This window comes from Dipodomys merriami, unplaced genomic scaffold (assembly GCF_024711535.1).
Source record: "Dipodomys merriami isolate MVZ:Mamm:240054 unplaced genomic scaffold, mDipMer1.0.p SCAF_7, whole genome shotgun sequence".
In the NCBI taxonomy this organism is placed as follows: domain Eukaryota; kingdom Metazoa; phylum Chordata; class Mammalia; order Rodentia; family Heteromyidae; genus Dipodomys; species Dipodomys merriami.
The window spans coordinates 20,084,556-20,102,936 of record NW_027206290.1 but is presented as its reverse complement, the minus strand read 5'-3'; the positions used below and the strand labels follow the sequence as shown (position 1 = coordinate 20,102,936).

Here is an 18,381-nt window from a genome sequence, read left to right as displayed (position 1 = left end):
TAGCCACTGGACTTTGTGCTGGTCAGCTTTCTGTTACTGTAACAAATACCTACGCAATTTACAAAGAGAAAAGCTCACAGTTTCAGAGGTTCTAGTCCGTGGTTGATTGGCCCCATTACTTTGGGTCCTGTGATGAGGTAGCATATCATGGTGAAGCAAAGCCACTCACCTCATGGCCAGTAAACAAAAGAGAGTGAGGGAAGGACCCTGGGGTTGGTACTACCATCTTTATCATTCCCAATAACCTAAAGACCTCCCACTAGGCCTGACCTCTTAAAGTTCCCATCACCTCCCAGGAGTGCCTAGATGGGGACCAAGCCTTTAACACACAGGCCTTTGAAAACACTGGAGATCTGAACTAGAGAAGACTCCAAACTCGGGTCACTGGCTTTGAATGTTTACTTAGCAGATAAGAAAAACCAGAAAATATTTGTCTACCTTTTTTGGGGGAGATGGGGCTTGTTCAGACTTCAGGTGCTAACTTTTGCCAGTTGCTCTCACTGACATCACTGAGTCCAACTGACCTCGGCCGGGCCCACGGTGCCCACTTGCCACCTCTGTATGTATGTCCGTGTGCTCACACCTGAATCAGGTCCCTGCCAGGGGCTTGGTACTGGCAAGGACCCAGGGCTCAAACCCCAAGTTCTCACCTTTACCGAATCTATGAGCACATCTGTTCACAGATGTGAGCTTTGAAAGACCAGTACTAACAACTTCTGGCCAAGAAAAAAAGGAGGATACTAGGCTTTGCTATGCATTGAATCACTCCGGGGAACTTTTTAAAGCGATACTTAGTGGGAATCCATAATCTGCATGTTAATGTTTGGGGGAAACTTTCTAGATAATACCAAATTCCTACCAGCATCAAGAAACTCTGACTAGAACATAAGGGTTTAACTTTAAAAAAAAAAAAAAACAGAAAAATCTCAGTTTCTATAGAGATGATGTCATAATCACTGTACTTAGGCTCTCATCCTTCTTTTTTGGGGGGGAGTCCGGTTGTAGGGCCTGAACTCTGGGCCTGGGCGCTGTCCCTCAGCTCTTCAGCTCAAGGCTAGCACTCTACCACCTGAGCTACAGCGCCACTTCCAGCTTTTTTCTTTTTGCTTATGTGGTGCTGAGGAATCGAACCCAGGGCCTCATGCATGCAAGGCAAGCGCTCTACCACTGAGCCACCTTCCCAGCCCGGCGCTCATCCTTCTGTGCTCTTCCCACAACTGGACAGGACCAGAGACCAGAGTGGATGTGAAACCACCTGGAGGAGACTGCCTCATGTGGGAGGCTGGCCTCAGCCTCTGAGGATTGTTCCTGCTTAACATGCTTTTTCTGGGCTCCTGACCAACACAGGACATGTGGACCCCAAACAATGAGTTCATACCCTGGCTTCATTTTCAGGTGCCCTTGAAATGCACTTAGCTATTGGACGAATGGATAGCACAGCTAACCATTCAAAGAAAACCACTAATAAAGAACTTTTCAAATGATTGCAAGAATTAAGATGGGGTTTTAGCTGAATAGCTTCCCTTCCCATCCTAGGAGTATTTTTAAGATAATGGCCCAAGGCAGACCTCCACCCTTGTGGGCGGAGCCTGGAGCAGCCTCCCTGAGCCTAGCTGTTATTGCAGCTGGTTGGCTCTCAGCCACCTTAACTCCAGCCGGGCGATTCTGGGCCAGCGCTTCTCCTGGGCTGTTCTCATGAGCACGTAGCCAGTGTATAAATAAGGTTTTATGAAATGCTAAGTGCACTCTCATTAACAATGAAAGAGGGGGAAAAAAATCGTAGTAAGCCACTGTGAACAACACCTGCCCTCGAAGGATGGAGCTAGGGTTAGGGGTGCAACCTCTCCAGTCCTGGGAACCCACAGAGCTGAGAGGACTGAGGGGGCAGGGGTGGAGGTGGGGGCTTAGCCCCAACTGAGACCAGCTGTGTTTCTTCTGTCCCTTGGAGGTCAGAAGTGAATGTTGTCATCTTCAAACAATTCAAAGGCAATGCCCATGGATTACTCCACCCTGTCCATTCTCAGTCGAGCAAGTGCGCGTGCACAAACACACACACACACACACACACACACACACACACACACACACGTTGGTGACCTAGATGGGCTAGGGAAAAAAAGCAAGAAACCTGGTGGCTGGATTTTAGTCCCTCTTATTTTCACCTCTGTGTCAGCGTCACCTGAAATGTTCACACCTCATAAAAAGGAGTGTGTCAGTCAGTTTCGGGTGAGTTGGGAGCTTTCCCATCTGATTTGGGTCCAGGCCTGTGTGCCCCTCCTCTATGCCCTCCTCCCCTTCCTCCTCCTCCTTCTCTGTCCCCTCTGTCTCCCCCCTACCCCCACCCTGCCCCCATGATCCTTCCTGTTTTCTCTCCTACTTTGGTGCACAGCTTTGAAATCTTGCTGAGAAGCAAATCTGTCCCTTCTGCTCTGAATGTTTATTTGTGGAAATTCAGCAGGGAACTGAAGTGAGTGCCAAGACCAGCCATACTGCTGGGAAATCTGAGTGATTTCCCCCTGCCCCCTCATCCCTGCCCCTGCTCAATGGATGTTGATGGAGGAAATCTGGTCTCTTTTGGCTCCATTTTCTTCTCTGTTAAAAAAAAATGCTCCTGATGTGGCATGATTCAGCTTTCTTTCCTTCCTTCAACCTCTACTCTGCTGTGGTTTTTACTTTGCTTGACTTCATTATAGCTCTTGCCCTGTGAGCATGGACCGCCTGACCACTGAGTTCCAGAGGAGGGAAAGACCCAGTCCTGGGGTGTCTACAGCTCCTGTCAATGTCTTGCTTCATTCCTGGCTCTGCTCCCTGAATTCCTGAGTCATTGGGAAGAAACAGGGGAGGGCTGCCCAATGCCCGGCAAGAGGGGGGAGCTGGCCCCACTTTCTGCTCTCCTGCTCAGTCTCCGCAGTTGGTTAAGTTTCAACTATGTGTTTTGATTTTTGGAAGGTTCTTGCTGCATCAGAAGTCTCCAGGAAAGCCCCCGCGTTCCTGAAGTTTACAATAAGATCCCCATGAGTGACTTAACGTCATGATTTCCTCTTCTGATTCCTAAGTCTCTACCTTGTCAATTTGCTCCTGTTTCTCCATGAAGGCTTTGAGAGGGGAGATAAAGGACTGAACCAAAACGCCAGCAGTACCAGGGAGCAGCAAAAGCAAAACTTAGCCAGAAAATAGGAAGTTTTAAAAGTCATTAAGCCAGAGCAAGTGTATTTGATTACAAAATTCGTATTTTTACCCCCCTAAATCTACAAAAATCAGTGTCTATTGTAACCAACATTTTCTTTGGGTGAATGGATTTCAATAAAGAAGAACTAAAAGGAAAATAGAAGAGAGAGAAATAGAAATAAAAGAGAGGTTCTTGATTGTACACGAAGTTTACATTAATTGCCACACCAGATTTATCACCTGAGAGGTGAATTCAGGGTCTTACCCTCTTTGCTAGGCAGGTACTCTACCACTTGAACCACACTCCCAGCCCTTTTTGATTTGATTTAATTTTTCCGATAGGATCTCACTTTGTTCAGAGTGACAATGTGAGAAGCCTTAACTTGGATATTCCTATCACCACCTCCCACGTGGCTAGGATTACAAGTGTGAACTGCTACACCTGGCACGTGTTCCAGGTGTACAACAAGCCAGGGCCTTTTTTCTCAGCACACCACATGTTTGCTTTATAGATTCAGAAAGAGAGGATTATTGAGAAGTGAAAATGTAATGAGGTTGGCTAGCAGCAGGCCCCGGGAAGGATACTTAGGATGAAAAGTCCTGAGGTCTTGGCCTTTATTTGGTCGGTATGATTGAGATGTCTGGTATAAACTGGTTTATAGAAGGATTTTGGCTCCTTTTCATTTCTTTTTTCTTCCTTCCTTCCTTCTTTTCTTTCTTTCTTTCTCTTTCTTTCTATCTTTCTTTCTTTTTTCTTTTTTCTTTGCCAGTCCTGGAGGTTGAACTCAGGGTCTTGGCACTGTCTTTGAGCCTCTTGGTACTCAAGGCTAATGCTCTACCACTTGAGCTACAGCACCATGTCTGGCTTTTTCTGTGTATGTGGTACTGAGGAATCAAACTCAGGGCTTCATGCATGCTAGGCAAGCACTCTACGGCTAAGCCACCTTCCCAGCCCTGAATTTTGACTCTTGATTATATCTACAGAACAGTAGCTTCTAACTTTTTTTGTATGGATTTGAATCACTTTTGAGAAGCATTAATCGTTTCCCACAGTTACACAAGGAATGGTGACTCATGGAATCAGGTCAAGAGCTTTTTCATCCCAATTTTTACCTACCTATTATATGCATGTCCTTTCTACCTCATCTCTCTTTACACCATCATCAGCGTACTCCCAAAGATGGGGTGGGACCAGTGTTGAAAGGAGCAGAGTCTAGGACCATCCAGTATCTCTTAGTGGCCAGGAGACTGGGTCTAGACTCTAGGTTGGAACCCAGCTTGCTGTCCTTTAAAGGGACCCCATCACCCCATCTGTAAAATCAAGATGATACCTGTATGTCTCATGGGATAGAGTGAAACTCACATTAGAGAAGAGGATGGGGAAACACTTGAAAACCCAAAGCATTTTGCTCTTCCTAAAAGCAAGAAGACACCCTCTCGGCAGTGGTCCCTTTGCTCCTTCCTCAGACCCCTCAGACAGAGTGACCTTTCACCACCCCTACATTCATCCTGCTTTCTTCAAGATGGAAGTCACCAGAGAGAAAAAGGCCTAGTTTCGGTGGAGCCGAAACCTGTCCTGTAACCTGTCTGTTCACACAGCCTGAGAGTCCACCCTGTGGTTCAGATGCTGTTTCCCCGACTGTGGGAAGATAGCACGTCTTGGGGACCTGTTCCAGTAGAGATAGTTGGGCATCCCCACCCCCACCCCCTGCCCTGCCATGACTGGGTCTGAATTCTCCACTCATGACGCATTTCCTAGTACGCAGGCGCCACTCCTGCTTGACACCCTCCCCCCACCCCCCAAGCAGCTTCCTCTCTTTTCATTTGATGCTTAACAACTGTCAGGTTGCAACAAACAAGCTTCAAATCCACATTCCCCCCAGTCACCCAGCAACAACTTCCCTCCCGGATAAATCTGGGCTTCCTGTAGCTGCAGCCCAGAGCTGAACCCTGCAGCTCAGTGCTGTCTGTCCCCACTTCCCTTCCCCTCTTCATCTACTCTTCCCCTCTGCCGTGGGTACTTTCAGAATAGCTACCCAGCCCATTCTGACCCCCATTCTGATTCCAGAACCTTCCACCACTCTTACAGACCATGCTAATCCTAAAACTTTTAACCTGAGGCTGCCTAATCACCTTTGCAGTAGGTACATCCTTGACTTCAAAATTAAGTCATACCCTATATTTTTCGACTGCGTTTTGTTTCAGCCTCACAGTCTTGCTTCTCCCCAGAGCTGCTGGCACTAGGCCTTCACTCCCAGATTGCCTCTTTTGAATCAGAGAACATAGTATAAACAAAGCACTCAACTCATAAGACTCCTCTTTCATGCGCTGATCGATTGGCAGCTGTTCAATTAACTCATGCAGTCAGTCTAAGGCATCAGCAAATACTACTCAAGACTTTTTTTTTTAGGAGCTGATGTGATTGATTCTGCTTAGGTTATAAAATATTACACAATCTCATAGAAAGAGTATTTTTTTGTTTTTTTGTTGTGGGTTTTTTGTTTGTTTGTTTTTATCCCCCCCCCAAAAAAACAACAATTCAGAGACCTCTTGAAGCCAAAATCCTTCAGCTACCTTGTATCAATTTCTTAAGTACAAGATCAAGGCTTTGGGATTGCTGAAGACCAACCATGGTTCATTGAGTATCTTTGCTGAAGCTCTATTGTATACCCAATCTTCCTAAGAGATCTAGTTAGACCTTGACTTTGTGTTGGTGGTACTGAGCCCAATAATGGCATGGAGGTATTATTTAGGAAGTTAAGATAAATTCTTGGTTTAAGAATCTGGTGTGTGTGTGTAAGAGGGGGGCGGGGGAGAAATATTTGTTTCCATTTTGGTCTATGACCTTTTGCTCAGAAATGTTTCATATTTCCATTCAAATAAATTTATGGCCTCTTCTAGTTCTTTTGGCAAGGAAAATTCCTATGCATCTGAATAAATAATGAGGTAGAAACTAAAGGAAGAAGAGAGCCTTAGAACTTATTTTATAATTTACCTCAACATTAGATAACTAGCAAACAGATACAGTTGGAAGGTTTCCTGGAGACCAGCACCATTGTGAGATGTAAGTAATATAGCAAATGAGGATGTGAGTCCAAGCCTCCTTATTTATCATTTTCACTAAAAAAGAATTATAAAGGGAAATGCAGCTAGAGTGCCAAGCACATGTCTGATAGATGAATATTATGAAATTGTTAGCAGATCAAAAGGAAAGTGTTAGCCAGACACAGAAATGAATATCAAGCTATGTCTTCCTGTCCCTCTCCCCTAGATTCCTGAAGTACTTATCTGGCTATATCTCTGGTCTCACTCTCTTGCTAGCTCTCTTCACATTCCTGTCTCCACCTGGAATTCCTGGCCCTCCCCTTTTGTCCACAGACACTGCTGTCAGCCTCACAGTCATCAGCTTGTCTTCTTACAAGCATCAACTCAAGTGTCACCTTCATCATCAAGTGTCCCTAGGTAGAGCTGACCATTTGCTCTCTGTAAGTCCTCATTGTGCCTGGCAGACACACCACGACTCATAGGCTCCTAAGACCTCAATAGACTCAGTCTCTTTTTTACTAGATTATAATATTCTTTTTGTTGTTGTTCTAATTTTTTTAATTTAATTTTTATTGTTATTATAAAGATGATGTACAAAGGGATTACAGTAATCTAAGGATTATAATGCTCTTATTCAACACATAGCTATTGAGCACCTACTTTGTAGATGTTCTGAAAATAAAATAAAGCTGTTCCTGCTTAAGAAGCTTATAATCTAGGAGTCACACAGATATATATGCAAAAACAAATGTAAGAGGGATAAATGTGCCGAGAATGGGTAAAGGGAGCATTTAGGAGTAAGCCACAGGGCAGGGAAAAGGGGTGAGTGGTACAGGCTTTCTGCAGAGGTGAGGCAAGGTACTTGCAGATGAGTTGATTCTTGCCCATCAGGGACTGAGGATGGGAGGTTGTGAGGTGAGTTGACTGTTTTATCCCTTAGTCCCTAACATGATAACTGTAGTGCCTAAAGACCACAGTTGTAAAGAAGCCTACAAAAAGATTTAAGACTTGAAGTGAAAAAGAAAAATTGATTCCAAAATACACAGAAAAGCTTTAAGATTAAAGTTAATAAACATGAAATTATGTATTTAAGGAAAGTTATGTTAATTGACGTTATGGTGAAATTCAGTATTCCTAAATGTAAAACTTAAGGTCCAATTTATAGGTCAGGTTTCCCATTTTACACATATTCCTAATAGATACCCAGAACTCATGTCATATTGTTCATGGAGCCTTAAAGTCGAATATGCAGATATGAATAGAGACATCAGTGCTTTCCAATAGACTGGCCTAGGCATGGGAGGCAGCTTTAAAGTCTGCAAGCTCACGGCCACGGTGTGCCCACCTGTGAAGGAAAGAATGGAGAGAAGATGTTCATGTGGGTGAAACATAGCCATGGACCATCTCCAAACCACAGTCCAGTGAGGAAGATAGGTGACCAACTCAGGGCAGGAAGAGACTCAAGTGTTCTGAGCTTGTGACTGATTTACTTAATGTCTAATCCCTTGAGATACCTGCGTGTGCAAATTCCTTCATTCCTGTGTCTCTGAGCTCCCTATCCCCTCCTAGAATCTTCCTCATTCTCTAGGACCTGGTTGTTCCTTCTGCACTGCTTCTATAAACTCTGGCCATTGATTGTGGCTTCCTCCTGATGTCGTTTTTCAGATGTCCCTGGCTACCTTCTCTAGTACGTATGTGCCTTGCATTCATATCCCACACCAGTTCCTGGGGCCCCCAGGGTGGAGATCAGGACAGCAGAATGGTGTTATGATTTGAATTTGATCTATCCTCCATAGGATCACATGTTGAACACTTGGTCCCCAGCTTGTTACACTATTTTAGGAAGTTCTGGAAATTTCAGAAGGTGGAGTCTATTTAGAGTAAGTAGGTCAAGATTGAAGATTATAGCTTGCCCCCTGCTCCCAACCTCTCTACTTCCTGTCTCTACTTCCTGTGAAGAGCCTCTTCCACATACCTCTGCCTCCATGATGTTCTACCTCTTCATGGGTCCAGAATCAAAGAACACAAGGACTGTGGTCTGAACTCCCTGAAATACTGAGCTGAAATAAAGCCTTTCTCCCTTAGGTTGTTTCTTGCAGATATTTTGTCAGATGAGGACAAAAGTAATACAGAGGGAAATGGGGAAGAATCTATTACAGTGCCTCACAGAGGTTGGTGCAACTAATCAAAGAAAAGACACCTAGGAACAGAAGGTAGTTTGGAGAAGACAAAGTGATTGGTACAGGATGTGTAGTATCAAGGCAAATGTCTAGCAGACGGTTGGAAGTGTAGGCTGAAGCTGTGGGGAGAGATCTGGATCAAATTTAGAAGTTATCAGTAAAGAGGTAGCAGATTAAATGAAAATTAGAAAAGATGGTATTACAGAAGAGAGGAAAGGTATGGCTCAAGTGGTAGCATACCAACCTTGAGCAAAAAAAACCAAGGCAGAGCTCAAGGCCCTGAGTTCAAGCCCCAGTACTGGCACAAAAAGTCAAGAGTAGTACAGAAGGGCAGTATAAGAGAGCAAGAGGATGCAGACCTTCAGCAAACCTCAGCTTTTAGGGAGACAGAGGAGGCAGAAGAGCTCATGAGAAAGGCAGAGAAGGAGCAGAGTAAAGCAGAAGAAACAATGTTGTGGATGTCAAGAGAGGGAAAGTATATGACCAAAAGTGCTGAGAAAAGCAGAGGTCTGAAAATACACATTAAAAAAAATATCCAGGCCGGGTGCCAGTGGCTCACAACTATAATCCTAGCTACTCAGGAGGCTGAGATCTGAGGATCACGGTTCAAAGCAAGCCCGAGCAGGAAGTCCGTTGCACTCTTATCTCCAATAAACCACCAGAAAACCAGAAGTGGCACTGTAGCTCAAGTGGTAGAGCGCTAGCCTTGAGGTGAAGAGCTGAGGGACTGCACCCAGGCCCAGAGTTTAAACCCCATTATTGACAAAAAAAAAAAAACCACACACACACACACACAAAAAAAAAAACTGGTTAAATCAATGTTTTATCATTGTAGTGTTTCTTATGCTTCAGGTTATTGGTGAGTGTGTGAACACATACATGTGTGTGCATGTGTGTGTATGTGTGTGTCTGTGTGTCTGTGTGTTTCTGTAAGGCCCTTTAGGTAATGGAGTGATGAAAATGTAAACAAGTGTTTGCTATGGAATGAGTGTGTCTTCCCAGAACTCTTCACGTTGAAATTTTCATCCCTATGGTGATTATTCTTGGAGATGAAGCCTACAAGAGATGAATAGGTCACGAGTGAGATTAGAAACCTTATGAAAAGATAGCAGAAAACCAGCTTACTCTTCTATCACATAAAGATAAGAAACACTATGCTCTCTGCCAGCAGGAAACAGGCTCTCACCTAACCCAAACCTCCCAGAGCTTTGATCGTGGCTTTCTAGTCTCTAGAACTGTGAGGAATAAAATTCTGCTATTTATAAGCTACCCATCTATTATAGTAGCCAGAATGGACTAAGACAGTATAGATATTCCATATTCTTCACACAAACTGCCATTTAGAGAAGATCAGAATACCACTGAGGCTAAATATTCTACAAGCTCTAACACATCAGCTTGTGTAGCTTATTCAGAACTGTGATAGAAATGAGTAATTGTCAACCAGAGATACAATTTTTTTTTTTTTTTGGTCAGTGGTGGGGCCTGAACTCTGGGTCTGGGTGCTGTCCCTCAGCTCTTCAGCTCAAAGCTAGGGCTCTACCACTTGAGCCACAGCGCCACTTCCGGCTTTTTCTGCGTATGTGGTGCTGAGGAATCAAACCTAGGGCTTCATGAATGCAAGGCAAGCACTCTACCACTGAGCTACCTTCCCAGCCCCCAGAGATACAAATTTTTAAAAATTAAAAGCTTGATGCTTCTGGAAGGATCCATACCAAAATTTTACTAGTGATTACTCTTGCATAGGGGTGGAGCCGATTTCAGTGAGAGTTCCCTGCAGGTGTTATTACTTGTTATCTTAAGAAAAAAAGGAAAGGGGCTGGGTGTTTAGCCCAGCAGAAGGGCGCCCGCCTGGCGTGCGTGCGCAAGGCCCTGGGTTTGGTCCCCAGCCCTGGAAAAAAAAAGAAAAAGAAAAAAGGAAAGATGTATCGCACTGTTAATTGCTTCGCTAATATTTGTGAGGTCCTGGCTTCCATGAGGAGAAGGGGAATGAAGGCCAGAATATTCTATTTCTGATTCAGAACTACCTGAGCATAAATTGAACTACTGAATTATTGAAATGAATAATTGTGAGTTTTCAGGAGGTCATTATTACTCCTTAACTGCATCAACTTTTTTTTCAGTACCAGGATTTGAACTCATGATCTTTTACTAGCAAGTACCAAGTAGGCTCTCTACTACTTGAACCATGCCCTTTGAGCCCACTGACTCTATTTTTTAATCAGATGTCAGTATGAGAGAATTTTACAAGATGATAAAGCTAAATTTTATTTTGGGTTTTTCTAGGCAACTTAAAAGCAGACTTGTGTTTCATAGACATTTTTAACTGGGTGTTGAGAAGTATATAATATCTCTAAAGTAATCTTTATTTCACCTCCCAGCATCTGGAGTTTAGGATTTCCCAACTATCCTAAGCTGCTACCAAAAAATGCAATGGATAAGAATTTTATGTGATACAAAATTATGAATGAAAATCCTTATCCATAATGAGTATAGCATTCCAAAGAGTATCAAGTATATACACAACTATGATCCATCTGCTTGTTGCTACAATAAAAGTAACCTCTCATTTATCAGAGTCTCCTTCTGAGTATCCGTGAGCTTAGCACATATAGTTTCTATGGATACGGGGCAAAAGAGACAGATGACACATCAACACATTCAAGCCCCATTGGTGGGAGGCAAGGAAGGACATAAACAATGTGCCTATAGGACACCTAACTGTGAGGTCAAGCAAAAAGGCCTTTGTAACTCTACCTGGGGGGCAATCACCTTTCATGTAGCTATGAGTAGATTAGGCAAAGGAGAAGGGAATGCAACACTTGCTGATCAACACCTAACTCCACCTCCTCCTCAGCTTTATTGAGAACCATACTAGCAAACAAAATGCTTGTGGTCCACAAATATTTGAGTGAAAATTCCAAGCCCAAAGGCTGATGCCCTCTGGGCCTACTCAAGGCACAAACTTAAGTTTGAAAGTCAGTGTCTTAAAGCTTAGAACTCAAGCCTGGTGCCAGTGGCTCATGTCTGTAATGCTAGCTATTCAGGAGGCTGAGATCTGAGAATCATGGTTCGAAGAAAGCCTGGACAGGAAAGTCCATGAGACTCTTATCTCCAATAAACTACCAAAAAGCCCAAAGTGGAGCAGTGGCTGAGTAGAGTGCTTGAGCAAACGAAGTCGAGTGCCTTGAGCAAAAGAAGCTCAGGGACTGTGCTCAGGCCCAGAGTTCAAGCTCCAGGACCAGCATACATACACACACACACACACACACAAACAAACACATACAATTCTTAGATTTCAATCCTAAAAGATGCTTACAGGATATCAATTACTTTTGGATCTATGAAGAATAGTCAATCAGGAGTAGAACTTGATTTTCATAAATGCATGGTGAGCAAACATCACAAAAACCCTTCTCTCAATTGGAGAGCTGACCAGGAAACTGCTGACTTTGGCCAACAGTAGCTTTTAACAAAAGTGATGGAACTGGTAGAATCTTCCATGACAGGGTAGTTTTGAACAGAGGAAAAGAGTCACAATCCCCCCCATTCCCCTCCCCAAAAAAAGGGGCAGCAAGGGGAAGAGTTGTGAGCATTGAAGGAAGCCTGGCAGGTTCCAGAGAGCCCAAGATGAACAGATGGACACCCTTCCCAACACCCTCCTTTACACTCAGCCAGCTCTGCTGGTTTTCGTCTTCCAGGAATCTTTTTTGGTGTCTGCAATCAGAATCACTGTAGTGTATGTAATGTTACCATGAAAGTATTTGTGACTGACTGGCTCAGCAGGACTACTTGGAATAAGAGCTTTTGATTTTTCTCAATTAAGGAAAAGAATTTTGTTTCTGAAAGGAATCTTGCAGAAAAAGTGCTGCAATTAGAAAAAAGAAAAGCATAAGGAGAATAGACAAACCTCTGAGTGGTGATACTGGTATGTGTGTATGGGGGTGGGGAAGGTTAACTCATGCCTCTCCCTAGCCCTGTTTTGCTTTAATCATTTTTTAGATAGCATCTCTTGCTTTTTCCTCCTGGTCTGACTCAAATCTCAGTCTTCCTACTTAAACCTTGCATACAGCTGGGATTGTAGTCATGTGTTACTAAACCTGACCCATGTATGTATGTATGTATATATATATATATATATATATATAAGTTTATATATATAAGTTTATATATAAATATATATAAACTTATTTTTGTCAATTACAGCTTCCCACCATCCTGGACAGAAGTTCTCAAGGTATCAATCTGAGATCCTGGGGGAGAATATTATCTGATATCTCACCTAGAATTCAAGAGGTAAGTAGCCTGATGTTATTCATTATAATTTAATTGTCTTTACAAAGGTTACTATATGTATTAAAATAAAGAAATAAAAATAATTGGAATAAGCAATGTATCTGATATAGCACAAATCATCAGTGGACTTACAATTAAATCTAAAGCTTTTCAGTACTGAGGAGATCCATTCTTTTCTAATGTTCTTCAAATACATAAAATGTATACTGCCACTAGTAATAGTTCATACTTACATAGTGTTTATGTAAGCATTATGCCCACCTTTGGTCCTCAGTTCCACCCAGACCTGAGCTCCTCCCATACAGCTGGCCCCTCCCTCTCTCCACCCAGATCCACCTGAGCTCCCATCTACCTCACTTCCCACGCCCACACCCTGCTGCTACCTAGATAGTGGAGGCTGCCATGTGCTCTCTCTATGGCTCCTCTAATGAACCTTGTAATAATCTTTCTCCTGTGCCTGCCTGCCTCTGCATGGTCCCCTGGGATGGATGTGATGGATTCTTTCAGTTTACAAGTGCTATTCTAACTGCTTTGCCTACATCAATCCAATTTATCTCTCTTCCAGGGAGAGTGTTGTGCTGTTGTTGTTGTCAGTGTGTGTGTGTGTGTGTGTGTGTGTGTGTGTGTGTGTGTGTGTGTGTGTGTGTGTGTGTGTGTGTGTGTGTGTGTGTGCCAGTACTGGTACTGGGGCTTGAACTCAGGGCCTGGGCACTGTCGCTTAGCTTTTCCACTGGAAGATGGCACTCTACCATTTGAGCCAAAGCTCTACTTCGGACATTTTGGTGATTAGTTGGAGATATAGACTCTCAGAAACTTTGCTGGCCACCCAGGCTGACTTCAAACAGTGATTCTCAGATCTCAGCCTCCTGAGTAGCTAGGACTACAGGCGTGAGACACTTTCACCCAGCTCTTCCAGTGAGTTTTTATGTTGTTTAATAACATATATTCACAAGCCTTCTGTCATGTAAATTGATCCTTGCAACTTAAGAGCTGATCCGTGACAGAGCTATAATGATGGCTGTGGGAAGTATGCCAATGGAGAAGGGAGTCACTCTTCAATGGGACAAGTATTACGAAAGGGAGACAAAGGTGAAATGAGATTTTCCTCCAACTTTTCCTCCTCTGATTTCCTGCAGTTGATTTAGGCTCAGTTAACTTGGAAAAGCAAGTGACTGTTTTTAGAACTTAACCCCATTGTACACAAAAAGTTCAAAAAGGGCCTGTTGTACCAACTGCTGTGACTAAGTTTCCTCATAGCATCTAGAAACCTTTTATCTGCATAATAGAGCTGAAGTTGACAGAGAATGTAAAAAATTCCCCAAGACACAAAAATCACTCTTAATGGTGTGTGGGAGCTCCAGAAGATTCCTTTCCTGTCTGGATAGCAGATCTAAGCATTTGTAAGTGAAGTTGAAGCAAAAGATTGGGTATATATTAACTGACATGAGATCATTTAACACTCACGCAGCCCTTCTACATCTCTGATTAAATGAATGACATAATAATGGCAAGGATCCCCTTGTGAGACCATCATAAGAGTCGCTATTGTAGAAGCAATCTGAGATTCTAGCTTCTAATATCAAAGCACAGGCTGTGATTATAGGCATGACTCACCGTGTAGGTTCCACATGACGCCCATCAGTTTCAGAGGGCAAGTGTTGGCATGCATGCAGCTAGGACCACAGGTAAACACCACTTATTGCAGTAGGAGAATGTTTTTCATCTCACCTGGTTGAATCCTAATGTTTTTTTTTTCCCCTTTTGTTAATTCCCAAGTGCTTTGAACATGAATAATAACGGATGCTTAGGGAATAAAAGCAGCATTATTTTTATATTTCATTTTCCTCTAAAAGCCAAATGGCTTCCTAGGAACTAAGATACTGACCACTCTGGCTAGTGTCTCAATTAGTTCTCAGCATCAGAGAATGATGGGCAAGGCCATGAAGGTCATAACACTCTATGGAGAGGAACAGGCCACTAGGCTCTCCTTAGTTGGCCAGGAATTTGTAGACTTTGCCTATTCTATGTTTGCTTGGGTCTTGAGACACACAGCTATACACAGACACACAGACACACACACACACACACACACACACACACACACACACACACACACACACACACACACACACACACACACACACACACAAGCCACAAGTTCCAGGTAAATGAAGAGCTCACATCTGATAAGATTAAGCTAATGAGGTAATTATCCAAATGTAGAAAGGCAGATTTACATGTTTGTTTGTTTGTTTGTTTCTGCTTATGTGGTGCTGAGGAATCAAACCCAGGGCCTCATGCATGCAAGGCAATCACTCTACCACTGAGCCATCTTCCCAGCCCTAGAAAGGCAGATTTGATACTATATAACCAAAGAAACTTGCCCTGACCTTATCTTTCTAGAACAGAGACATTGCTCCATCATTTTATTTCCCAACTTTTTCCCCCTAGGGTCCCAATTTTGAGGGGCTAGCAAAACCCAGGAACTGGCTTAGGCAAAATAACTGAATTTCCCTAAGAATGTGTATTCTCCAGAAATTCAAATAACAGAGAAAGGAGATATTAAAATGATTGACTTTTTTCCTCCTAGTCCGAGAAGGTTTGGCTTTGCAGATTAAGAATTTTTAGTATGAGTGGTTCCTTTCAAATGTGGAAGTCAACTATATAGAAGTCTTGCTTCTAGCTGCTTTAAGATCATCTAAAGAGTAGGCTGGGAATGGAGCTCAGTGGTAGAGCACTTACCTAACTTATGCAATCCCCTGGGTATGATCCCTAGTATTGGGGGGGGGGGGTGGAATTTAATAGCCTAAAATAATCCAAAGCTTTTCCTTTACTCAAGTTTATCCATCGACCAAGTGTTCAAGACTTGCTGTGGGTGATGAGACCTCTCCTGCAGAAAAGCGGTCCTGAGACTGGCACCCAGTTGATGAGCCTCCTGCCTGACCTCGTGTGTGGGTACCCCGAGGGAGGAGGCTCGCGCGTGTTCTCCTTCAACTGGTATGAAGACAATAACTACAAGGCCTTCCTGGGGATTGACTCCACAAGGAAAGACCCTGTCTATTCCTATGACAAAAGAACAAGTAAGTGAGTTCTCCGAGCTCTACGGACAGTCCAGCCTCCGGTGTTGGTGAAGGGGACAGGTGGACTCTTCCCATTGAAAACTGTACTGGGGTTGCTGATCTGGCTGAGTGAGTGGCCCCTGGGGAAAGGGGCTTCTCCAGAAAGCACACTTGCCCTCTTGAGGAGAGCAGGCCTCATAGAACATTCTGGATGTGCGCCAGGGAAGTTCTGAGCACACTTGGAAAGGGAACAGAGGGGCCATTGACCAGTGCTGTCGCTGAAGTAGGGTTAAGTTCTAGAGGAAGAGAAGGATGATCAACAAGGAGGCAGTCTAGAGGTGCAAGAGAGCTCAGGTCAGAAAGGTCCTGGCAAGTCGTCAGGGCTGGGGGACAGTTGTGTTTTTGTTTTGTTTTGTTACAAACACAGCACCATGAAAATGTGTGTGTGTGTGTGTGTGTGTGTGTGTGTGTGTGGCACTGAATTGCATGCCAAATGGCCATTCTCTGGCAGACCATCTTTTCTACCGTAAACTTTTTTTTTTTTTTTTTTTCTGCTCTAGTGAGCCAGAGTGAGTTGGAATGGGGAAGAAATGCAACTGGGAAACTCTGGTTAAAAATGGCCAAAAAAAAATCCCACATGCCATAAGGAGCTACACACAATTAAAAAAAAAAAAAAAAGACAAACAGCTAAAGGGAATGAAATTATTGAGGCTAAAGTTGAGATTGCAAGAGACAGTTGTATCTGGGCTTTCAGTCCCTTCCATCTGAGAATGGCTTGTGTGTGTCTTGCAATAATCACAGGCAAGCTTCAAGCTCCTTCTAGCGCAGAGTAAACTACCAGGGAGCCCGATCTTTTGTCCCTCCTATGAGGCCATTATCAAGTGGGATGGTGGCATCTCGCTGCTAACTATGAGCTTGTCACTGATGAGGTCCAGCCTAGTAATTTAGGTTATTGTTAAAGCCTGCAGCATGGAGTTGAATGAGAATGAGACATGTGATTTGGGACACTAATAACTATGTTCCAGGATGATCAACAGGGGATTTTCTTTTTTAAAAAAATAATAAATAAATGTATCCTTTCTCTCTGTAGCATCCTTTTGTAACGCATTGATCCAGAGCCTGGAGTCAAACCCTTTAACCAAAATAGCCTGGAGGGCAGCAAAGCCTTTGCTTATGGGAAAAATCCTTTTCACTCCTGACTCCCCTGCAGTGCGAAGAATATTGAAGAATGTAAGAAAGATCCTAGTGGTCTTGTTTCTTATACCTTGGAGCTCCCAAGTGAGGGAAGAGAAAGACAGAGGCAAACAGACAGACTAGACAGACAGAGAGACAGAGATAGAGACAGAGATAGTTTGAATCTGCTCTTTTGGCAGTGAGTCTCCTGTTTGTTTTTCTGCTAAATGGACTCTTGGGTTTCCTCCCTCATCCACAGCCATCATAGGAATGCTTTGCTCCACCGCCTCTGCCCGGCCCTCTCTCCCTCCCTACAGCAGCCTACAATGAGATTTTCTTTCCCACTGCCTGAATTACATCCCTAATAAAAGGGTTCACAGTTCTCTGAATCCTAGCTTCCTGGAACAGACCAAGATAGGGAGGAATAATATTTGCCTGAAGGAGTCCAAATATAGTTGTTTTTGTTATTGTATTTTTTTTAATCTTTCAGTAGTTGTACAAAGGCATTTCAATTCAACTTCACTTGATGGATACAATTCATCTTGATCAATGTCATTCCTCCCTCCTTCTCCCCCCTTACCCATCTACCTCAACCCCCACCCCATCCCCTCCAAGTTACCTGACTTCATTTTCACATGTGTGCATTAAGTATTATGGCTGTATTTCCCCACCATTTCTCTCTCCTTTCATCTGCAGTGTTTTCTCTCTCTCTCTCTCTCTCTCTCTCTCTCTCTCTCTCTCTCTCTCTCTCTCTCTCTCTCTCTCTCTCTCTCTCTCTCTCTCTCTCTCTCTCTGTCTCATTCCCATCTGACAAGACACATTTCAGCTTCCTGCTTCCTGACATTCATTTTGTTTTAAACTTAGAATTATGTGCTCAAAGAAGTCACGCTATTGGAATCCAAATATAGTTTTAATAAGGTTTTGAAACTGTAACATCATCAATATTTCGTGTACCTCTGAGATACTAGCAAATTTGATTTTGTCATTCCAGGAGGCTGGGAAATGACTATGTTCTGGGAAATACTAGTTCACTAGAAAAATAAAAAACATTTCTATGAAAAGACTTTCTCAAACATTAAGAATTATGATATGGACATGAAAAATGATTCTTTATCACCTCTCTCTCCCCCTCTCCTTTTAGGCAAATTCAACTTTTGAAGAATTGGAACGCCTCAGGAAGCTCATCAAAGCCTGGGGAGAAGTAGGGCCTCAGATCTGGTACTTCTTTGATAAGAGCACCCAGATAACCATGATCAGAGTAAGGATGGACTTGGGGTGATGGGGAAGGACCAGGGAAGGTTCACTTGGACTCACCAACTTTGGGTGGGAAATATGTTTCTTGGATTGGGTGTAGGGTGGGGAGAATCTAAAAGTTTTCATAAAGACCAGTGGCCTCCAAAGGTTTCTAGACTTCATAAATTCATTTGAGAGCCTCAGATTCCAAAGGAAGTCTTCCCAAA

The 18,381-nt window shown here is 43.4% G+C and overlaps 1 protein-coding gene across 1 annotated transcript in view; it reads left to right on the top strand.

Moving 5' to 3' along the window:
* Positions 1 to 18,381, top strand: part of Abca4 (ATP binding cassette subfamily A member 4) — a 130,980-nt gene that overhangs the window by 26,910 nt on the left and 85,689 nt on the right. The window contains exons 7-10 of the mRNA XM_070007144.1: positions 12,600 to 12,689; positions 15,529 to 15,769; positions 16,839 to 16,978; positions 18,063 to 18,179. Of these exons, the coding sequence (XP_069863245.1) occupies positions 12,600 to 12,689; positions 15,529 to 15,769; positions 16,839 to 16,978; positions 18,063 to 18,179 (588 nt within the window). The remainder of the gene's footprint in view (positions 1 to 12,599; positions 12,690 to 15,528; positions 15,770 to 16,838; positions 16,979 to 18,062; positions 18,180 to 18,381) is intronic.